The 24561-nt window shown below is 47.1% G+C and overlaps 1 protein-coding gene across 1 annotated transcript in view; it reads right to left on the minus strand.

Annotated features, from left to right (window-relative positions):
* Positions 1–392: 392 nt before the first annotated feature.
* The window catches only part of SYT10 (synaptotagmin 10), a 32170-nt gene continuing 8001 nt past the window's right edge, over positions 393–24561 (minus strand). Inside the window, exons 2-7 of the mRNA XM_004596431.3 lie at positions 21106–21463; positions 12797–13364; positions 7266–7386; positions 4364–4535; positions 2556–2685; positions 393–521 (exon numbers count right to left, since the gene is read on the minus strand). Coding sequence (XP_004596488.2) covers positions 450–521; positions 2556–2685; positions 4364–4535; positions 7266–7386; positions 12797–13364; positions 21106–21463 — 1421 coding nt within the window. The 3' untranslated portion in view covers positions 393–449. The remainder of the gene's footprint in view (positions 522–2555; positions 2686–4363; positions 4536–7265; positions 7387–12796; positions 13365–21105; positions 21464–24561) is intronic.

Consider the following 24561-nt stretch of genomic DNA (forward strand, 5'->3'; position numbering starts at 1 on the left):
ACAGAGGGCCAGGATGTGACACTGTAGGTTCCAAGTGTCCACTGAGGATTCTGTATAAGCTTGTGCAAAACCACACTTTGGTGATACGCTGTCTTATACAACAGCAACAGGAAATACTGAGATGAGCATGGTTTAAAAATGTGTTTCTTTGCTTATGCAAAGAGAGACCTCATACTCACATACACTCTGTGCTAGTAGGCAAATGCTGTGAGAGATAAATGCCTTAGGCAACCAAGGACTTAGTGTTCAAGTAAAAGGTATACGATGTTCAAAGTTACACACGCGCACACACACACACAGTAATAGAAAAACTGCACAGTAAGACTCTTCATTTACCATGGACATACTTTAAATGAAAAAAAAAAAAAAACAAACCAAACCTCCCAGTCATGTTCTGATGCAGTGAGCACAAGGTCCCAGGTTCTGACTGCACAGAGCCGCCGGAGGCATCACGGTGTGGAGGGTGGTTTGGGTGAAGGACAGGATCCTTGACTGTCAAAGCTGGTGGCCCGGCCAGGTAACTGGAAAAGACAGAAATGCCAGACAGTGGGGGACTGTTGCTCCCTTGCAGTAGGGGACATGCACTCGGGCTATCCACGTGACTGGAGAACCTAGCGTCCCAGGGAGCAGGCAGGGACGAAGGTGCCAGAGATGCACGCAGAGTGGGCCCAGCACGGACAGCTGCACATGACCTAAGCATGTTCGCACTGATGACTCTTCTTTCTAGAAGTCAGTTTCCTGGAGTAGGGAGCAGTCGCTGGTTACCAGTCAGTGGTTCTGGATACCAGCTCCAGCACCCCGCTTCCAGTATGGAGAACAGTCATTCCTGATCCTGAACCCTGCAGCTTTACGTGCTTAAATTACAACACAGCAACCTGGATCAGGTGCAGAGAACTAAGCAGATTTGTCTCTGTTCAACCAACTTACCTGATTCTCAAATAATTCTTCCTCATGGCCTTCTCTCCCCTAGCAAGTACTGATAACTGTGGGTGCTTTTTCCACAATGCAAAATCAGCCAATTCTCATGTCTCCAGATCCATGTATTGTGTTTAGCTAAACGCGTACCAGAGCAGGATGGGAAGAAAGCTCTTCAGTGGTGAAGGGCATGGTCTGACACACCGTTCCCACGTCCACACGGGCTGATGCCCTTCGCATCCTGTGCTGACTGACACATGTCCTCACAGACATACAGACACCCCCCACGCCCGGCTCCCCCTTCAGACAGATGCATAGCGTGTTCACTACACAGAGATAACTGAACACCTTCCCTCTCCTGGTAAAAAGTTCTTACACACACAAACTCCTCCTTATGGGGCTGCAGGTGCAGGCAGCTCTGTTTGAACAGCAAGTGGCCTGTGCAAGATTTGCACAAACAGCAGGGTTCGAGCCCACACACCTGGCTAGGGTGGGTTCCTCTCCAGCACAGCTCTGCTCTCCCTTCCACATTCTTAGAAATGTTTGCTTTTGAAACTTGAAAGCAAAAAATAAAGATGAGGGCTGAAAAGATGAACAGGAAGAGGTAGCGTATAATTCAGCTGTAACTCTCCAGGCTGTGTGCAATGTTAGTGGCAATGTGTACCTTTTACAACTCACACTGAATTACAAAGACACACACGTCTCTCATTAGCAGCCATCTCTGTGAGGAGGACCTTCTGCTGCCTAAGCTGAAAACGCTCATCCAATAACTGCCATGCTCGGAGTAACGGCCAAGGTCCCTTCCTGCAACTCAGCTGAGACAGGAGTCTGGTACTGCTGGTGTTCAGTCGATCATCCTGCACAGCCTCTGCGTTTGCAAACCAGGCCTGGTGCCAGGATCAGCAGCAGAATCTTGCCACAGGGAGATGGCAGATGAATCACTCATTGACTATGCAATTTTATCCTAACTGCTCTTTTTGTTGAATTGCAGAAAAATCCATCTTCCACAACATGTCCTTTTGTGAACTGGCATTACCTTTTATGTAATCAGATCATATAAATCACATGCATTATCGTGGGGAGATAAAAATTCACGACCTGCAGTGTATTTGTGGACTGATGAGCTGCCAAGCTACTGCCTCTGGTTCCTGCAATCAGTAACAGTGGCTAAGGTAACAGCTAATAGTGTCATAACCCGGTGGTATTTACTTAGCTTTGGCTATGTGTTGACTAACATAGTTTGACACCATAGCTTGGCATTACACAAGTTGAACCTCTGTGTGCTTTCTGAGTGAAGGGAGACAGACCTGACCCCTTACTCAGAAGAGCTGTTTGAGTGGCAATAGCTCTAGGTTCCTAAATTACTAACATTTATTCCTAGCTTGCTCCACTACTCCCTCATGGCAAAGGGGATCACGGACTAGCAGCTGTGATGGGCATGCAGACCGAAGAAATGGGAAACCTAGGAAGTCTAGTGGCTTTTACAATCTCAGGAGACAAAGAGAAGCTCACATGCTAAGATACTCAAAGATGTTAGAGGCAAAAGCAAAAGCAATTGTTAAAAAAATGTCAAAGGTGAGCAGACACAATATTCCAGCAAGAGCGCCGGCAGAGCCCACGTCAGGGGCGCGTGCTCTCACCTCCAGCAGGGGGTGCCAGTGTGTGATCGGCTTGCGGTGATAGGCCAGCATCTCGTTCCAGTGGTCTCGGCCAAGGCCCTCGGCGTCCAGGCCAGTGCGACACACGCCTATAACCTCGTTGTGTCCCACCCTGTGAGACACACAATAGTACTCTTTCATTTTCATGATCTAAAAGCAAACGGAAGTGCATACACTGAATTTTAAACATTAGCAGTAAGACTTTGGGATTTGATTTTGCAGATTCTACAGTTCCTCCGTATCACTGATTTTGCCTTCTGCGGTTTTAGTTACCTATGGTCAACCACAGCACCAGAGCGTTAAATAGAAAATGCTAGAAGTAAACAAGCTGTTAATAAACCTAATTACATGATATTATTACAACTGTTTGATTTTACTATCTCTTATTTTTGCTAGTCTTTATAAATTGGCACAGTTAAATGTTATCATGGATCTGGCAGTCAGTACTAGGTGCAGCTCCAGGCGTCCATGGCATGCATACTGCTGTGAGGGGAAGCACTTTTCACAAAACTTCTGATGAAAATTTACTAAAGTGTATCAAGATCCAGGTGTCCGCTTGTGTAAGAATTACAGGAGAAACACACGGATGCTCTTCAGCTGGAGCACAATTCCAAACAGCAGGCATGGGCAGGCCAGCAGGTCCTTAGGCATCAGATGCAAACCTGACTTGGCAGTGGTGTTGTGCAACTGCAGTGATGCCAGGCCCAAACTGTGCCTTCCACACGGCTGGGTGCCTTCTAATTGGCTTTCAAAGAGACCACAGTGTCTGACTGCTTATCCTATAATTACACAGGCCAGGGTCATGTTCATTCCCATGCTGCTTGATTAACTCCCATGTGTCACAGAGTGCACTGGTTGGCATCCTTGAGCGCTATTGGTTTTCTGCTCTCAGAGCAACCAATCAAATGGTGACAGTAATTTTGAGAGCTCACTGTGTGCCAATGTTGTAAGCAGCTAAAATGCACTGGCTCACTTGACCAGGCACTCCAGCTCATGGTATGCAGGTCAGTAAGCCGGATGGCCACAGGTCAGGACCTGGTCTTCCTGTGGTTATGGGCGTGGAGGCAGGCGTCCAACTGGGGCCTTTGTAAGAGGCTTTTTGAGAGTGGAATACAACTCAAAGCCAATTCAAAGGCATTCCTGTAGGGCAGCTGCGACAGCTATCCCCGAAGCAATGTTAAAAACTACTCTGTCTACTCGAAATGGAGACTGACAGGGAATGGGAGAAAGAGATGGGAATCCACTCTGGGTCCCATGTTGGGAGCTGCGACTCCAGTGCTTGAGTCAACAGCTGCTGCCCTGAGCCAGCGTTAGCAGGAAGTTAGAAGAGAGAATGGAAACTAGGAAACCTGGCATTCCCTGCTGTGCAAAAGGCCTGCCCCAAAGAGCAACTCCTTCTGGAAACAGAGCTCTGAACTCTTAGACAACAGTCCTTTCCCCCACCTCCAACTTAAAATGAAAACGGTGGTAGCAATAAACAAACTGCAAAGCTCAATTTACCTATGCTTAACTAGATCTGGCTGCTCCTGTATCTCTTACTTCCCTTTTATGTGGACAGGGGAAGAGGAGGAGACACAGAGGGATGTGCTTCTTGCACCTGCTGGTTCGCCCCCTTGAAAGCCTGCAGCAGCTGGCCCTTCCACTTGGGGAGCGGGTTCTTGTGCCAGCAGGTGCTGTCTCCCAGGGTATACATCACTAGAGCTGGAGCTGGAAGCCAGGCACTACAGTACGAAATGTGGGCATGCTGCCGGCCTTGGACACTCTTCAGGGAGGGGAGCAAGCACACGCACCTGTCATAATCCATGACTGCGATGGAGAGGCCGACCTGGTCCACGTTCTCCGGAGGGATGTCAAAAATGATGGCCTCGTTGTACACGGGGTTCAGCGTGTTCTTCTTTGTAGTCGTCTTCCTCTTTTTTAATCTCCGACCCTCACACATCAGGGACACTTTGACATAAGGGTCTAGGAGTGGGAAGGTAATTCTGTTACGATCAAAGTATTCATTCAAAGTACGAAGAGAACTGTAGATAATTTTTGCCAACTAAGAAGGCACATCAAAAAGTCAATATTACCAAATTATTTGGGGGCAGCAGACTCAAAAGACTTCCCACTGAAATAAACTTACACTGGGTAAACAAAAAAGAAAATGACTTTCAAAAAATTAATCTCAGAGCTACAGATGGAGGTCCCACTTGCTGCTTCATTTAATGACCACAAGGGCCAGCCTGAACAGTGTTGATGCTGGGAGGAAGTAACTCCACCCGGCTGTGCCACGTGGGCGCCAGGGGTCTGATCGTGTGCAGGAAGCTGAAACCAGAGCCGAGAACCAAATCCAGGCACTCGGGAGAAGGACACAGCTACATAACTGCTAGGCTGAATGTCTGCTCCCTAACATCACTATTTAAACAGAAAGGAATTTCAAAAAGTTTGTGAAAAAACAGAATTCAAAGGTCAGTTCATTTTGGTGCCAAACAAAAAGGCGTGCCCCAGGTCTAGTCTTCCTCATAGTAGGCGTCTTCCCAGGACTATGAGGAGACCCCTGGAGGGGCTCTTCATCTCACAGGTTGTTCAGCACACATTCTTGCTGGACGTGTCTGATAGGGAATGCTATGCTAATACCTTAAGTGCATTACCACTGGGTTCCTTCAGGAGGCGTTAGACAAGATTTGTGCAAGATTCAGCAGCCACTCATTCTAGACAACTACAGTCACAGCGAGAACTCTGAAAGTAAAAATGTAGTTATCCCTGGAATTTCTTCAAGTGCTATAAAAGGTACTAACATTGGAAGTATCATGGTTATTGATAAGGAGGGAGGGTTGAGCGGTAATTCCCTAACAAGGGGGTTTTCTGTTTAACCAGGACCAGGAGCACTCCCCATGACTCCCCATGACTGCCCCAACTGCAGCTCTGTGGCCAGGTGGTTATTTCCTTAGAATAAGCACAAAATGATGTCCATTTATTTGAGCTTGTGAATGGACTTTTTCAAGTCCAGAAGAACATACAAGAGATGATTTCAAAAATTAAGAAAGAAATAAGGTAGGCCAAGGAAGACAAGATAACACGGCAACCCAGAGCAGGTTTCCCACATAGTTTTAAATTCTCTATTGTGTTTTCTAGAACGTCCCGAGGAAGTGTTGCACGCCTGTGTATGAGCCACAGGCTGGGCCCTCTCATGAGCACCGGCAGGCGGCACGGCGCAGCCCGTGCGCTCCCCATCACGTTTCTGCCGGCATCTCCCTGGCTGTGACCGGGTTAATCTATGGCTCCGTGCCTGATTCCCAAGCTGTCAGGAGGATTACCGAGGCGTGCCCCAGCAGCTCGCGCTCCTCCCACGAGCAGTCCACAGAAATGAACACAAGTTTCGCACTGAACTGTAACTTGGGTGCTGTCTGCTTGTCTCCAGAGCTGATCTCGCGTCACACATGGTTAAAACCACAAACAAACAGGAATTTGCAGAGTGCACTGTTTACCTTAAGTTCTTTAACACTTACCGACCCTAGACTTTTCCTTCCAAGTAAATGTGGAATTTATTTGTTCTCCCACCTTGGTATATACAATGTAAAAAGAAAAGACAGCTGTTCTACGGCACAGTTCAAGAGGGGAGAAGGTAGACGCACAGTAGGGAGCTCCCTATGCCTCTCATGGCTACATGTTCCTACATTATGTCGTTATTTCTGTGCAAACTCTGGCAATGCAAATGAATATTCTCAAATTCCCTATTGTTCCATACTGGCGAGCAAACTATTCACACATATCTCTGAGCTGTCCACAAAGAGTTTTATGTATTACTATGAACGGCAGCACAGCCTGGAGAGGGAGGAGGAGGAGACAGATGCTGAGAGAAAACACGCAGCACAGCTTCCACCTGCTGTTATCCTCCCCGCACGCTCACAGCAGCAAGGACTGCTCAGGCCGGCTTCCTCCTGGTCTCCCACAGGAGTGGCAGGGGCCCGGGTTCTTGGTCTGTCACCTGCTGCCTTCCCATTAGCAGGGAGCAGGAACACATCAACATGGCCTCAGACTGGCCCTCCGATGTGGGCGTTAGCACTGTAGGCAGCAGCTCCACCTGGTGCTTTAATTCACTGTGTGTTTTGGAACTCACTCCCTCCATTTCAGGGCTGAGGCCTTGTCCCTGCTTTCTGTACTGTGATTTAAGTTATAATTATAAATGATCTCCCAGAACTGCAGTGACTTAGGGGCTGAGGGAGTGCAGTGAGGGTCATCTCTCTTCACCGCTCAAATCAGAAAAACATGCTTGGAGAACTCCAAGAAGCAATGATGTGCTTGATTCTGTCCTCCTGTCCCCAGTGCTGGCCCAGTTTCCATCTAGAAAGGTTAAACATGCAGGTTCAAGTGCAGTGGTGCTTCCTAGACTGTTGGTGCAGGCCAGGTGAGGTGGGAGTGGAACCTCAGAACACACTCTCAGGGTTTGCGCTCATGCCTTCTAAGAGTCCTCCCAAGGGCATGGGCTAGCAAACTATGTATTTTTAACACAGAACAAGAACCCAAGTTCAAAGCCATTCTATCTGATAACACGCTTAAACCAACTCACAGTGATAATGCAAATAAAACAAGATTGGGACACTGTACTTAGTCATCTCTTTTCCTACTTTCACACCACTTATCACTTGATACACACAGGGCAGTTTATGTAGGAGCATGCCCTGGCCTGCCCATCAGCTGTACACATACCTGACGAGCCCGTGACGTCCATGGCCTTGAGATTCCTGCACTTGATGACCGTCAGTGTCATGCGCCCGGCCGTGGGCAGGTAACAAAGGGAAAACATGATTTCCCCCAGGTCTATGCTTTCCTGGAATGGCAATGGGGAATGTTAACACACACCAAGTAACAAAGCATCACAGAGGGTGAGTAGGCAATGGTGGTACTGGTGCCATGGGACAGCACTGTCTCCCAGGGCATACAGAAACCACTGAGGACACGCTGTCTGGGCTGTGGCAGTGGAAAAAGGTACCTCTGGCTGCTTACCTGGCACCTGCAAGAGTTGAAGACGTAACACAGGGAAATCCAGATAGATCCTACCTGCCCCTTGTCGCCTTCCCAAACTAGTCCATGCTGCCATAGCGGCTCACCCAGAAGGAAAGCTAAATACCTTTCAGTCACTCCTATCCTTCCATTGCCCTCATGTCTGCAGCCACCTAACGGGCACACCTCATCTATCCAATCTGTACAACATAGCCTATATCAGAGACAAGTTTCTTTATGGCTCTCCTATTTCCATTCAGCCTTCTTGCCAGCTGTCTCCTGGCTTCCAATTCTAGGAGTTACACTCAGGAGTCCTACCATATCACTTTCCTAAGTGAGACTGTCCCAAGGCTTACAGCAGGCCTGGAACCAAACCCTGACTCTACCTTGGCATGGAAGCAGAGAAACCAGGCCTATTGTCATGATGTCACTATGTTGAACCTGCCTGCACGCGGATGATGTGCCACATGGCTGGGAACCTGAGACTTCCTTCATTTGGACCTCACTTTTCTAATCACACCCCTAACTCTTGCCTCCAGCTCTCAGGTACATGCAACAGCCTTTTTCCTATGATTCCAACAAATGAAGGAACCAAACAGGCCCGCAAGAGTTCAGGAAAGAAATCTGGATTCCACAGTTCCCCCTGTCCTTCTCTTTCTACTTCCTCCAAGCATTCCTTAGCTTCAGCGAGGGGCTGACATCTTCCTTCTCACGGCCATCTCTCCTTCCATCTCTGGACTATGTCCTTCCCACTGTGCAGGCAGCTTTTGGTTCCCAACTGTGCAAATCAAGGGACCTCTCTAGGAACATAGGATGGGATATGAAGTTCCACCAGCAAGAATCATGGGAGTGGAGGGCGATGGAGAAACCAGCAAGGAAACAGGAGGCAGGTCCCCAGGCAGGGCAGGCTTGCAATCCTACAGGACACGCAGCAGACAGTAGCAAAGCACACAGCGTCATCAACAGCACTAATCCATAAAAGATTTTCACCCAAGTGATGCAAATTTCCTTTCACATAATAAGCAACCTGTCTAACTTTGACTTCACCTTCTCATATGCTTGCTGACTGTAGGTTCATTTTCAACAGCACACTGGTCACTGCTGTGGGGGGTTTTTAAACACAGACAAGTTAAACTGAGGAGTTTAATACACTGAAGCCAAAGGGCCTCTTCCAGGAGACAGGTGTGCCGACACAGGGGTTAAGCTCCCGCCTCTGACCTCATGTACTGGAGAAAGAGGCCCAAACACTTAAACAGGTGCTCATGTGGGATGCTCGCATTGCTGGCAGCTGCCTAACGCTCTGGACCAGGAGGGATGGGAAAAGATGACACAAATTTGTGAAGGAGTCATCCAGTATCAGAGAACTGATTCAAGTTCTTGCTGCGCTGCTTCCAACCGGCTTCCTGCTGATGCGCCTGGGAAGGCAGAGGCCCCGCTCGCATGTGGTAGCCCGGGATGGAACCCAAGGTCCCCAGCCTCAAACAGGCCCAGCCGCAGCAGAAGATGCAGACCTGTGTGCCTCTCCCTCTTTCTGTCACTCTCCCTTTCAAATAAGCAAGTGATATGTTTCCTCAGCACAGACACTGAGTCCTCCATTTCACAATCCCTCTCTCCTATCCTCTGTGCAGAGAGATCATGAGAAAACAGCTCCACCAACTTGAGTATCCTGATAAAAACAAACACATGTAAATCTTATTTCAACAAAGACTCTCCTGATGTAGCTTCAACATAACATTTTAGTTTGGACTTTCTGTGGTCTCTTTCTCTTGTATTTTAGTTTTTTCCCCACTGAAAATCACTTACAGTATTATTTCCTTTTCCTCATGTTTTCTATTCCAACAACATTCAACTCTTCACAATTCTATCAACCAATAACTATCTCAAATACTATTTTCTCAAATACTATTATCTCAAATACTATTTTCACACGAGATACAGTTTACACCAAAAACTGTATGTGTCTCTGCAGAGCACATCTGAGCCATTTATCGAGAGCAGCTCACACTGTAGTCTACACTCGGCATAAACTTTGTTTACTTCTCTAATGTGCTAACCTGAAGGCCTTGACTAGAACTTGTATTTTACTTTGACTGCCTTTTCTAGTAGTAGTCTAGTCTTTGTCCCGCTTGAGAACCACATAGGAACTTTCCACAAAGAAAGTTCTCAGCCCATCTGAAGTGTTTTGAATCAAATGCTGTAAGGGGGAAAATGGCATTTTCTAGAGTGACCTGGGAAGAATGTTTCCATGAAGACAGTAGGTCTTCACCTGTACAAGAAGAAAAAGTGTCACAGAGACTTTATCATACAAATGAATTGGAATGAGACACTTAAAAAGCGGCAGCTCTTGGCCTGGTGTGCATTGGCCCCGGGGCTGAAGTCCTCCTCACCTTGCATGCAGCAGGATCCCATATGGGTACCAGTTCATTTCCTGGCTACTCCACTTCCCATCCAGCTCCCTGCTTGTGGTTTGGGAAAGCAGTCGAGTCGAGGACGGCCCAAAGCCTTGGGACCCTGCACCCATGTGGCAGACCCAGAAGTAGTCCTGGCTCCTGGCTTTAGATAGGCTTGGCTCTAGCTGTTGCAGCCACTTGGGGAGTAAATGAAGAGATGTAAGATCTTTCTCTCTGTATTTACTCCTCTCTGTATATCTGTCTTTATAATAAAAATAAATAAATCATTTGAAAAAAAAGAGAAAGCTCTTGCAGTGCAGTAGGTCAAACCACCACATGGGACACCCCCATTTCAGAGTCTGGCTGGAGGCCTGCCTCCTCTGCTTCTGGTCTAGCTGTCCCCTACTGCACCCCTATTGCATGGGAGACAGTAGGTGGTAGTTTAAGTATTCAGGATCCCTGCCACCATGAGAGATGTGGATGAAGTTCTGGGTTCCTGGCTTAGAGCCAGCACACCCTGGGTGCTGACGGTGTTTGTGGAATGAACAATTGTTTAGAAGGTCTCTAAACCTGTCACTCATCTTTCAAGTAGATGAAAATAAACAGAAATTAAAAAAAGAAACACAGGGAACGGCAGAGTTCTATTTTCCAACAATTCTAAGAGGTACTTGGCATAAAGAAGGAAAGAGAGCTAAACATTTATTTCAAAATGACAGTAAAGCAACTCTTAATGATACTCCCAAAGTCATTAAACATTTAAAGTATTCCAGCTACTGCCTTTCAGAATGCTAACAAAATGCTCTTTACTCCCAATGAAAGTGGGGTTAATTTACGTTGGGGATTTGTGGTTGGTTATAGAAAAGTATTCCTTAAGAACTCAGACAACACTCATTTCCACTAAGAATCTTAAATTATAAAAATTCTTATAATTTATATTTTTATAAAGTTATATCTGATTTATAAAATCTTAAGAATTAGAAGAATATTTGTATTAGACAATATATTCTAATGGGACAGCTAATCATTATTGTTTTTGTTGATTTGAAAAGAATGACAGAGAATGGGAGTAAAACATACAGGAACCAATCTTCCCTGTACCAGCTCCCTCCCCAGATGGCCGCCGTGGATGAGGCAGGGTCAGGCTGACGCCAGGAGCCAGGAACTCCATCCAGGCCTCCCCCCTGGGGACAGGAGCCCGAGCACTGGGTCCATCTACCTCCCCCTGCTTTCTCATACACCAGAGGACTGGGTCCAAAGGGAAGCTGCTGGGGCTGCAGCCACTGACACGGGAGGCCAGTGCTGCAGGTGGCAGCCTGGTCAGCGTCCCTCACAGCTGCATCTTTGACTGGAGGTACTTGCTTTGCCTGTTATGTACATTGTTGATTTAAAAAAAAAATCTTTAAAAGTTAAATCACCTTTGAAATATTTTACAGCACTTACTTAAGTGAGAGCATACATGGCCAGCAGGCACCTCAAAATGGCCCTGAAGGAAACTTCTTTCAATTTCCAGGAAGTTTTCAAGTGCATTCCAAAACTATATTTCTATTTAGTTCTTTTCTATAAAACTATCATTTCTGTCTAAAATTAACGATGTATAAGCAGCAAACAGTTTCTCAAGACTATTTCAACTCGAATCATTTCCATTTTTACAAAAAAGAAAACACAACACTGTTTAACGATCACTCATAAGAGACAAAAAGCAGAGGCCCTCCTGTGTGCACGCAAGAGACGTGCGCAGGCCTGGAGTCCTGGGCAGCCCCACTGCTGGCTGCTGTGTCTTCCCTTGGGATGTTGCCTGATCCTTTCCTTCCCACAGAACTACTGGCCCACCCCATGCCTGAAACTGTTCTGGGCTATTCCGAACTGTGGCAACTTGGCTAACCTGTACTCCGCACACCTGCCTTCCCACCACTTGCACCACGCTTTTGTAAAAGTGTCAGCATCCTCACCTTTGTCCTGCTGCGCCATCCTGCGAGACAATGGATGCCCTGCTGCCATAATGGAACAATTCAGTTGTGCCCGACCCCGTGTCCTTCATTTATTAATCCTAACGCCCACAGGCTGAGTTAGATACCCAGAAAGATGCCAACAGTCACCTGGGAGCTCCAGTTTCAGTACTGTGTTCCCTCAGTCACATGTATCTTTGGAACAGGTGGAAGTCCATGTTTGAGTGAGAGGGAAGTCATCACTTCATCGGGGTCACTGCATAATTAATTCCATTTCCTCCTCCTACTATCGAGAATAGAGAGTTTTAAAACATGCGTAGAAAAAAACTGGGGAAAATGCCAAAATATTACATATAATTGACAGCACTGTTGGTTACTGGAATTTGTGCTGATTTTCCTCTTTTTGGAACTTTCATTGTGTAAAACACCTGTCATGGAAAGTTGTGTAAGCAAGCACAGGCTGACCCTTCAGCCTGCACACGCCTCCCGTCACTGCGCATGCTCCACAGCTTCTGCACTGACAGGCTGTTTCTATCAAAAAGACCAGATGACATCAAAGTGTGCTTTAGGTTCGATCTGAGGGACAAACTCTCTGTAAATAATCAAAGTCAGTATCAACCAAGAGGACCCCGAGTGCTAGAGATGGCTTCCCATTAATATTTCACAGGGGAGGTCAACTTTCTTAACAGAAGCTGGTTGCGGTTGGTGTTTTGCGCTGTAGTCAGGATGTGATCTGACAGCGGGAGAAGCCCCCATCACCACACAAGCAAGCCCTTTCTGCAACAGGTTCGTAGTGCGCGGATTCCGTGGTTCTTAGAACGCCTTCTGATTATCTGGGCAATATGTAGCCTTACATTACACGTCACACAAACAACAATACATGGGTGGGCTTGCTACTTACTGCGGTAGCACAGTGAATATCTTTCCATATGGTGGCTTCTCTGGAGAGATCAGAGACTTCAAACAAATTATCCAGAATCACTTCCCCAATCATGTCATGTCTAGAAAACCTGTCAAAATCATAGACGCTGAAGTGCAGCTTCCGGTTGCTGAGTTGATCGTACACGACCGGAAACTGGAAAGTTTCGTCAAACAGTGGGTTCAAGGTCTTTCTGTGCACACGTGTCTGAAATTTCTTCTTCCTGTCTGGAAGCAGGTACATCTTCACGTAGGGGTCAGAGGTCCCTGTGAAGTCTTTAGCAGGAAGATCTAAGGCTTTGATGATCTTCACAACGAGGAGTTCGTTCTCATAATCGTACTGGAGGGTGAAGTTCAGTTTCCCACAGGTTTTCACATCCTCTTCCCCATCGCCCTCAGAGTCAACCGACTTCTGCTTGTAGAGCTCTGGCTTGATTCTCCCGATGCTGGTGGTGGTCTCGCCTCTTTGCAGCACAGCTTCGGGGCCCGTGCTGAAGTCAGCGCTGGAGACCTGCATCTGCCGGGGCAGGTGCCTCCGAAAGGAGTTGTGGCTGCACACAACACAGACACATAGACGCGATCAGGCAGGTCAGCCTCATGAGCGCGACAGCCGGGGACAGGAGGCCCTCTGCCACCCCGGGGGAGGGAACGGTGCCTGCCTCTAAGCCTGTGCACACACGAGAACACGCACACACGAGAACACACACACACACACAGCGACCTCAAACAGCCACTTCACAGAGCAACAGAAGTGGCACCAGTGCACTTCCACACATTTTTAGAAATGGAATTGGAAGAGAAGCTTACTATGGGGCAGTCAAGTTTTCAGCCTCTTGGAGTTTAGGAGAACGTCTCTCTAGGATATGGTGCAGTGTGAGATCACTCAATGGCTTTCTTCTGTAACTGGAATTTTCCAGGAACTTTTTGGAAGGTCTCACATCTGGGTAGATTTCAATACTTTCTTTTCTGAACCAAAATAAACTCAGCTTTTTCATTCCATTATCCATAAAGTTTCTGAAGTTCACTTGCATTGAAGTAAAACACAAAAACCTAAACAGGCAAATTTTTACAAACTTTTGGAATTTTACAGTCTCACTTCTAAGCCTATAGTTAGAAGCCATAGTTGACAAACATTATCATGGGTGAAGGTCAGTATTCCTCAAAATACTATGAATGCCACTGGTGTAGTGGGGTTTCAGTGAGGGGTTTCATAAAGGTCCCAGTGGGGAGCTTTGTGCCCAGATGGCAGGACCTTTAAGAGGTGGGACCTCAGGGGTGGTCCCTGTGTCTTGGCAAGGGTGCCCACCGACAGGAGCAACTAAGGAAGTTTTCCCACCACCTCTGTGTAGTTCTCCTGAAAAGGTTGTTATAAAGAGGGCAAGCCCTCCCTCCCCCGGCTTTCTGCTTGAGACGTGATGCCTTCCTCCCAACATACTCAAGCCACGATGTAATGTCACCCTCTGCAGGTTCCTCATCCAGAGGCCACCCTAATAAGGCTGCCCCATCCTAGACTCTCAAACTCCAGAATTGTACGTCAAATGAACTGCTTTCTCTGCCTAGGCGAACTTGTCTCAGGTGTTCTGTAAGGTAACAGAAAGCTAACTCAGTTGGCAATCATGTGAGCATGCCCAGATAAATGCATTATACAGACAAAGCAATTCCAATGGCTGGCTTATCGTTGGACATTTGGGTCTCAGGAATTCCAATTTTCAGCGATCACAACATTAAAAAACTAACTACATTTTTTAGAACTTGTTAATTATTTCTAATACTTAAGACAACTAAATGAATGTTTACTATTAAGAAGAACACAGTTTTGACAACCAAAATGAGTATATTTTTCTTTTGTCTTCAGAAGATCTAAGAGCTAAAAAAAAAGTAGAGTTTTAGAAGCTGGGGCCAACAGAGTTTTATGATCCAAGCCCAATTTCCTAAGTCCACTGCTGCTGTTCACTTAGTCACCGTTACCAGAGTATGAAGCCTTCATCAGTTCAGTGATGTCTTCTAAAAAATGATGCCTGTTAGTCAGGCTACCTTTTCCACCTGAACATCTTGGAAAAGAGCTGTCTGTCTGCCTGTGTTCTCCAGGCTTCCTGCTAAGCCTTTCGTTCTGGTTTCACCTCAACGTGCCCGTCCGCCACTGCTTCTTGGGCTACAATTAGCACCTCCCTCTCAGACACGCCGGCAGTGTAGACTCTCAGCAGCCCCACCCCCACCCCTGTCTAAGTCTCGGAGAAAGGCGTCTACACAGACATCCTCATTTCACCCCGAACTCAAGTCAACGCATTCTCTCTCCCTGTCTGTGAAAACAGCATCAGCCTTTTAATCCCTCACTTAGGCTTGGGAATACTCAGCTGGCATGCTTTGAATCACCGCTCCATTTACCCACAACTTGCTCAGTTTTTCAAAGCCTGTTGGTGCGGTCTCTGAACCCACTCTCTGATCTCCCGCGGCGGCTTGGTGTACAGCCCCAGGGCCACAGCCTTTGCTTTCTCTCCGGCCTGCAGCTGGCTTTCCAATCTCTGGCTCTCAAACTTGCAGCCTATTCATGACACTGGCAGGCCTCTCCCTTCCAAAGCCCTTGCCACCCCTGTCTACTGCATGGGGTCTCCACCATTCTACAGAACGAGCTAACACTGGAGGCACTGCTTAGTTAATATTTAATTCATTACTGCACATGAAAATGTAAAGGGGCTGAAAACAAAACTCTTTAACACCCCCAAAGTGAGATGCCTAGAAACAACAGCATATGGGATGCAGTTAGAGGGCCCGCTCTACCTGGTTTTTCAGGGGACTTTATGGGCTTGAATGTTCACGCTATCATTATATTGTATATTAGTAAAATGAGACTTATTTAAATCAGTTACAATCTGAGGTACTGCCTAGTTAATTCTCTTACAATTAGATTATTTTCTATAACTAGAATGAAATATTCAGGTTTTTAAATCACTAGCCTAAAAATTCCATAAGAACTGCACAGAAACCAATTAAATCTCTTTAAATAATCCCCTTTGTTATAAATACAAAAAATACACTCCAGAAAACATGGCAAGAAAATGTGACTGGCATATTCAGGCTACTCAAATGTTGAAGGAAATGGGGGTGGCACTCGTACCGGAGACGAGGCTGGAGACGGGTCAGTGTGTGGCCAGCAGACACCACCCGTGGCCCAAGACTCCTTGTGCTGGTGTCCAGTGGGCTGGGAGGCCACTGTGTCACAGAAGACTGTTGCCACAAAAGCGCTGGCAGCTCATGGGAAACATTCAAGGGTCAGTTCAGTGCTACAGAACACTAAAGACTAGAATGGGAGGGGAAAATGTGCCACAGCAATTATGGCTAAAATAAAAGAATGAAACAAATCTACAATGTCAGAGTTTCACAGCGGAGAGGGTGCTTGCTCCAGAGGCTCGGCCCGTACGTGTGGCTAAGCAGGACGAGCGCTTGGCATGTGGCAGGCACAGGAGCAGGTTCCTCGCTGACAGACCAAGGAGGACGTGGGCATCCCCTGAGGGGGTGACTTACTCAGCAGGCACCCAGATGGAAGTCTGACCTGGCGCACTAATGTGCCTGCTGTGTTAGACGATTGCATAATGTAATCACTCATTCCCCGATCATGTAAGTGTTTAACATTATGTAAATCTGCTGTAGTATAATGTTCCCACCTAAATGTTCCATAAAGTGTAACTACTTACTGAGATCTCAAGTCCACATGAGGTATGCAGCTTGAGATTTTTTTTTAGATTTATTTATTTTTATTGGAAAGGCAGATATACAGACAGGAGGAGGAGAGACAGAGAGGAAGATCTTTTGTCCGATGATTCACTCCCCAAGCAGCCGCAATGACCAGAGTTGACCCAATCTGAAGCCAAGAGCCAGGAGCCCTTCCAGGTCCCCCATGCAGGTGCAGGGTCCCAAGGCTTTGGTTCATCCTCGACTGCTTTCCCAGGCCGCAAGCACAAAGCAGGAAGGGAAGTGGGGCCACAGGGATTAGAACCAGCACCCATATGGGATCCTGCTGCGTTCAAGACAAGGACTTGAGCTGCTAGGCTACCATACTGGGCCCGAGGTATGTTTTTAGAGTTTTTTAACTTGTTTGTCTATTCATCAAGAATTCAAAGGGAGCAAAGGTGCTTGTCAGCGAAACTATTATCTGATATGATAGGCAACAATCTTTTCAAGAATGGTAATTGATAAGAAAAAAACATGGTTTGAAAATAACAAGAAAAGTAAAATTTGTAAAGCAAATTATGCTATATTCTACTCAGTACAAATTAGCTAAAATTGGTCTATAAAATACACAATTTTATACCAGCAAGCTCTAACTCAGGTGAGACAATCAGCTCCTAACTGAAACTACCTGAGTCTACAGCTCAGCATTGCAGCCTGTGAAAAGCCAGAGCCTCGGGAGGGCAGCTGGTGACTCCAGCCTAGATGCCGCTTCCTCAGTAGCGGACAAGACAGGAACTGTGTCCGAGCCCTAGTGTACCTGAGATGTAAGGAACTGGACGCTCAAATGAGGGTCAAGCAAAGGTCTGAGGGTATTTATGAAAATGAGAGGAAGTTTCCAGACGGAATACAGGTAATCAATGTCATGATGAAGTAAGAAGCGGCTCTGGTACAATCCAGTTTGCACAGTACATGATCCTAGAGGGTTTTTTTTAATTGAATGAATGATATTCCTGAAGAAATCACTTTCACACATGAGCCCCAGAGAGGTCAAACTCTTTTAAAACAAATTCATTTTGTAATTTTATACTTAGGCTTTTAAATTTAAGATTAATCTTCTCTGCCTCCCCTCCAGATGAGCAATTTCTCCAGCTGCCTCCGAACGTAACCTGGGTGGCTGTGAGGCGCTCCTTCTTCGAGCAGGAATTAGAAATTCTCTCGTGGTTGTTCCTGCAAGCCAGCGAGTCCTAATTACAGGCTAAACAGTGCCTACTCGAAAGTCACCACTTAGCTAGTCAATCAGTTAAGAAAAGCTTTAATTATTACAATGCCAAGCTATTGCCATGACAACACACATTTTTTTCTCCTGCCTCAGAAGGACAGTGATTACTGGCTCTAGTCTCCCATAAATACCCTGCCAATGCTGGCACGAGCCATTTGCCTGTTCCCAGTGCCACCGTGCCTTCTCCTCCCGGGAGGATGGCAGCAAGGCCTCTCGAGGTGGGCTGGCCTAGCGTGGTCCCAGGGACCTGGGAGGGAGGGCAGCAGGAAGCCAGGCGCTACTCTATGCATCCTTTCACATGTTTAAAGCCCGTGTGAGACATTATGGGGAGCTTGGAAAACGGATGCACTTCGTGTTGATGTGAAGTTATTACCAACAGCATTCAGGACACAAGGAGCTGCAGGGCAATGTCATAATGAACTCCGTTCTCCGACAAGTTGAAATGCACGTTGGCCGTTGTGGTGAGCAGAGCTGGCCGTCACTCCTCTGGACAGCAGCTCTGTGACCACTGCCCCAGACTAAAAGAGGTCTCGGACTCCCCTCCCTGCGCCAGGCCAACACCAGGAGCTGCTTCTTGGTCTCCCGTGTGGGTGCAGGGGCCCAAGCACCTGGGCCGTCCCCTGCTGCTTTCCCAGGCACATTAGCATGGAGCTGGACTGTTAAGTGGGGCACCTGGAATTCAAACTGACACCCCTATGGGACAGTGGCCTGTGAGTGGAAAGTTAACCCATGACAGCAGAGCAATGGCCCCTCTTTGTATCAGAAAACATGCCACAGGGACGGGTGTTGTGCCACAGAAGGTGGAACCACTGCTTGAGATCCTGGCGGCCCATACTAGAGAGCCGCTGCTCTGTTTCCTATCCAGCTTCCTGCTCGTGTACCTGGGAAGGCGGCAGCCACTGTGTCACCTGCTTGTCTCCCTGCCACCCACAGGGAGACCTCACCTCAGTGCGGCTCAGCTCTGGTTCCTAGAGGGACTTGGGGCATGAACCAGCAGATGAAATCTGTCTCCTGCTTCCTGTCACCCCGTCTTTCTGAAAGTAAATCTTAAGGAAACCAGCATCATATACTAAAACTTAAAGAGTCTGATGTAGAATTTCATCATATATTAAAAGTTAGGAGGCTCTAAGTGTGTAAGACTGAACAAAGATTCTGGCCCACGCAGTGGTCACTCCTTTCTGGCTTCCTCTTTTCTTCCTTCCATTTTTGGCAAGGACAAGAGTGCTCCGTTCATCACACCGGCACCGAGCACCCACCATGGCCAACGCTACGCATGCCACAGCCCTGCTGCTCTGGAGAGGCCCGGCCCTCCCCCAGGGAAAGTTCCCTGAATTCAGTCGCAACCTACGTGCAGCTACATGCCTCCTCAACACCACAGGACCAAATCCCATGAACTCCTGTCTGGCTGGTCTCCACTGCACTCTTCTAGGTCGTCAGGCTGACACACTGACGCTGTCCTGAACTCCTCCCATGTTCTCACACACCCAGGGAGGCTGTTGGGATATTCGACTTTTCTCCTTTCCAAACACATCCTGAATCGAGTCAGCCTCCCTGGTAAACAGCCTCCACTGAACCTCCCTCCATGCCTGTCCACATGGACACACCTTTGGCGGCACACCACACACTAAGACACGCCACTTCACTGAAAACCGTCCAGGCGCTCCCAGCGTTCTTCCGGATCAGAAGAGGGTTAGCACCCGTGCCCCCACCTCCCGTTGGCATGCTCCTCCTCATCCTCTCTGTGGCACCCACACTGGCAGCACACGAGGTAGGCTCTGCCATGTCTCTGTTTTCCCTTAGGTACAGGGGATCCTTTCTAACAGAGGCAAACCTGTATTAATTCCTCAGCCTTGGCATGTTATTTTATTACTGACTATTCATCTTCCTACCATTAACATTTCTTACGGATTCGTTGCACATTCTTAGCCTGAAACTTCTGAGTGAGTCAAGCTGTTGTATCACATCTGGCCACAGTTTTCAGGGATGGTAGCAGTGATGACCAAGTGACCACGTGAGATACCCTTAAAGCAGTTTTCCCCACAGATACATCAGGTGCATGCTTTACAACAACACAAGTTATCTGGAATGCGTCCTGTTTCCATTTGTAAAGCATTAATAAAATATATTGTGGTATTTATTTTGTCCCTAAATATCCACAGCAAGTTAAAATAAAAAATGACCCTTTGTTGGATTTTATTACATAAAAATCACAAATAAGAACATTTAAAATGATCCCAAATGCCACTGTCTTTTCAAAACCCTAACCTGAGACACAGCTTGGATTTCCAATGTGATTAGCACATGTGGAGGAGCGGCCGGCAGCCGGGCTCTCTGTCCCAGGTTCCTGCCTGTAAAGGCGACAGAGCCCCTCTTACTCTGAGATGTATTTCACAAAGAAGCACATGTGCTTGTAGGCACATCTTTTATCATTTACACAAAAGATGTGCTGAATAATCTCTCAACCCTGGCAACAAGCATGACCCAGTTTTTCAATTTGAAAGATTCTGAACTCTGCCAAAGTGTGTCATGACAGAAAGCAGGAACACATGTTAAAGAAATGGGAAAGTAAGATTCAGAAGTGAAGCAACTGGCTTCCGGGAGCAGCTGCCTTCTGAAATTCCCGACTTCACTCCACCTCCCCGTGGGGCTCACGGCTGCTCCTGGGACCACGGAGCTGTGCTGCTGTGTCACCATTTGTCCCGACAACAGACACTCCACCCGACCGAACAAAAGGCCGACTCATCACGTGCTGCTTTGCCCTCACAGTCAATACAATGGGCCAAGTTATGTTTCATCCACACCTCATTTCCCCAGGCTGTTAAAATAGCCTGTTGCCATTTAAGCTCTTGTGGAAGTTATCTGGCCTGTATGAGAGTCTGGGTTCCACAGCGGCACAGTTACAGTGTGGGTGCTCGCCAACGGAAGAACAAACTTTGTCTCCATCCTCGGTGACTGAACCTGCTGATGAGGCATGATGTTTCGTGCCTGTATCCTACACATTTTGGGTGGCCATCTTCCCTTCAGTGGTTGCAGTAAACTTAACAGAAACAGTATGGGAAACAGCTCATTTCAAAGGAAGACTCAGGAATCACCCAAAGTGACAGGAGTTCTCTGACCCTGCACAGGGGCCGCACCCCGTGTGGCGCCTCCGTCCCCAGTCAGCTCTCCTGACCACTACTCCATCTCGCTCCTTCTCCCTCGTCGTGTGACCACCCATTTCTCCTGTCTCTCCCAGCCCTTCCCTCTCTCCTCTACTGTCCCTCTGTCCAAGCTTTCCTGAGGAGTCACAGCGCGTGCTGCACAGGCGCACACCTGCTGTCGTGTCCACTGAGCCTCCTACTTACCGGGATGAAGATGTGGGCTCCGTGGTCTGCCTCTGCACGCGTGCGTGTTTGATTAGGTGCTCTTTCAGAGCGGTTTGGACCTCGGCGGGGATGTCAGGGGATGTGTGACTGATTTTTATCGCAGGTTCCATAGCTTTCAGAGCTGGCTTTTCATTTTCTTTCACCTCTTTTTTCTCTTCAGCCTCAAACACTTCAGTAGGAGCACTTGAAACGCTCTGTGCAATGGCAGCAACGTTGGGGGTGACAGGTTTGTTCTTCCAACATGGCCAGCATAACTTCCAGAAAACAAACAATGAGACAACCAGCAGGGCCAGCCCGCAGAAGCCGACGACGACCGCTAACAGGCTGACTGAAATGTCTGGAAAAAAGTCCAATGTAAAAAAATCTTAGTAAAATCTACATGAAAGGGCAGACACGATGAGGCAAGTCTGTATGATTATTACTAGGTGCCTGATTTAGTTCCCCAAACTCACTTTTCAGTTACCTTTGTTGGGAGGGAAGATTAAGTAATCATGGTTGGAAATTTACAGGAGGAACACGCCAAATTTCAATCCAGGACAAATGTAGAGCATGGAGCAATACAAGACATCGGCTATCACTTCTAAGCATAGCACAGAGAGCTCCCGACACCGTGGAGGAGGCTCACAGCCTCCCATGCGCCGTGACGCCCAGGAGCCACCTCAACAGGAAGTGCTCCTGTGTGCTGTCTCCGACCGAAAGACACAGCCCTCTCACTCTCCAAGTGGGGCCGAATGCCGAGTTTTTGGTATCACCGTGTCATCGATAACAAAAATAGAATTTCATGAAGCAAACCATGGGTACTGCCAGTGACATCTTCAACTGCTTGAGGAGGGGGTAACTTTGTATGTTCCTAATTTCCTGAGTCCTTCATTAATTACTAAGCTGTGTTAAGGTCTGAAAATCTCTGTGCCCCTCCAATTCTCAGGCTGGGATCCTCGTCCTAAGGTGATAGTCCCTGGGGAAGATGATCAGCTAACATTAGAGGGTGGGCTCTCATGAATAAACACTGTCCCTCTTCTGCCAAGTGAGGGCGCTGCTCTGTTGTGAATCTACCAACCACAGAAAGCGAATCTGCTATCTATAGCCTGCCAGCAAGCCACACACACTACATTAATACCTAGATACCCTAAATATTCTTATTTAAAAACTATTACAATTTTATGGGTTTTGGCACAGTGGCTCAAAAGACTGACCCTCCACCCAGAGCACTGGCATCCCATATGGGCACTCATTCATATCTCAGGGACTCTACTTTAGATCCAGTGCCCTACTTATGGCCTAGAAAAGCAGTGGAGCATGGTCCAAAGCCTTGGGACCCTGGACCCATGGTGGGACACTGGAAGAAGCTCCTGGCTCTTAGTTTCTGGTCAGGTCAGCTCTGGCTGTTGTGGCCATTTGGGGAGTGAACCAGTAGATGGAAGAACATTCTGGTTCTGTCTTTCTCTAAGAAAATCTGCCTTTCCAATAAAAATAATCTTTAAAAATAAATGAAAATGTTTACAGTTTTAATATGCTTACTCATAAAATCATTCAAAGGGATGAGGTTCCAAAGTTGATATGGTTGAGCAAACATGTATGTGGCAGGCAGTGACAAATCTCTCTTGCAGAAGGGTTCAAGCAATGCAGGCAGATACTCCACTCTGGTAGGTTCTGCGCCCTCAGGATGAGGAGCCTTACTGCACCTTTCACCCATCCAAGTACTAACCAGGCCCGACCCTGCTTAGCTTCCAAGATCAGACAAGATCGGGCGCGTTCAGGGTGGTATGGCCGTAGACCTAACTGCACCTTTCTAAGCACACCTGCGCACAGGACACAGTGACTTCCTGCCCAACAGCACTGCACAGAAGAGGTAACTTCACAAGGGAACAAGCAGGGTGACAGCCACCATGGTGAATGACATTGGGTACCCATACCTGAGAAGACGTTACGAAGTACTGCACTGTGGTCTTCTGCCCCAGCCCACAAACCCGCAACCTGAGACTCATCACAAGAAAGCATCAGAAACACTCCCTGTGAGGATATTTAAAGAATATCCAAACTGATCTTCAACACTGTTAAACTCTGAGAAATGAAAGTTTGTGAAATGTTCACAGCCAGTGTCTACAGAGGCAACTACAGCAATCCTGCCTGGGATTCTGCCTGGGATCCAAGAAAAGAATGTTACATAAAAACAACAACAACAACAATCAGGCCGGGGCAGCATTGTGGTGTAGCAAACAAAGCTGTTTTTGGCAGTCTCAACATCCCATGAAGGTCCCTATTCATATTTTGGCTGCTCTAATTTTGATCCAACTTCCTGTGAATGGCCTGGGAAATGCAGCAGAGGACAGCCCAAGGACCTGGGTCCCTGCTACCTACATGGGAGACCCAGCGAGAGCTCCTGAGTCCTAGCTTCAATATCATGTAGCTCTGAACACTGTGGCCAAGTGAGGAATGAACCAGTGGATAAAAGATGCCGATCGGTCCCTCTCTCTCTGTCTCTCTCCCTCTCTCTCCCTCTCTTTCCAATTCTTCTAAATAATCCAAAAAGGCCATTTAAAAAGAATCTTAGAGAAAATCAGAAGATGAAAATGTATACTTTAATAATATGCTAATATTGGTTTCTTCATAACAAATATATAAATAAGAAAAGCTGGGTAATTTTTTTTTATGGGAACAGGATACTAATTTATTATCTAAGTCTAAAACTGTAAGAAGTCAAAGCCAATATTGGTCCCCTACTCATTTCCATTTACACCACCTTAAGATGCTCAATGCCATCATTATGGTACCATACCATTCCTAAAGACTTGACGAGCAGACAGACATCACATGGGAAATCGCTAGAGTTGAATTATGTTTTTATTTTCTGTTACATCTTTGTTTAGGTTTGACATCAAATATGAAATCCAGCTTGCTTGCTTTTTAAATAAATGTGTTGGCGGCAGGTCACCAGTTCAGCTGAACTTCTCTTCCTGCTCTGTTCTTACTGAAGTCTTAACACCCTGTGCATCAGAGTATGACTGAACTTGGAAATAAAGCCCTCACGTTAAGTAATGAACAGAAAATGAGGTCTCATGGGGTGGTCCTCATCCAAGAAACTGGTGTCCTGCTGAAGAGATTAGGGCTGACAGGGAAAGCCCTGGGAGGACACGGTGCAGAGCTCCCCCACGGGCCGAGGGGCGGCAGGAGGACTGAGCCATGTTCAAAGTCAGCTGAAGTGAATGCCTCGAAGATGAAAATGTAATTCGGGCATACTTCTGAGGTTTATGCCAAGGCACGAAATTAACAATGACCCAAAGGGTGGCGATATCAGCTCTGATGGGTCTGAACTGTTTGTTCCTTCAATATTTGTGCTGTGCTACTCAAAGCATTTTGCTCGTGAAAATCTGAGGTGGCAAGTTACTACGTCCATGTTCCAGGGGGCTTGCTGGAGAGGAACACAGGCAAACCAGA

The sequence above is a fragment of the Ochotona princeps genome, chromosome 27 (assembly GCF_030435755.1).
Source record: "Ochotona princeps isolate mOchPri1 chromosome 27, mOchPri1.hap1, whole genome shotgun sequence".
Taxonomy (NCBI): domain Eukaryota; kingdom Metazoa; phylum Chordata; class Mammalia; order Lagomorpha; family Ochotonidae; genus Ochotona; species Ochotona princeps.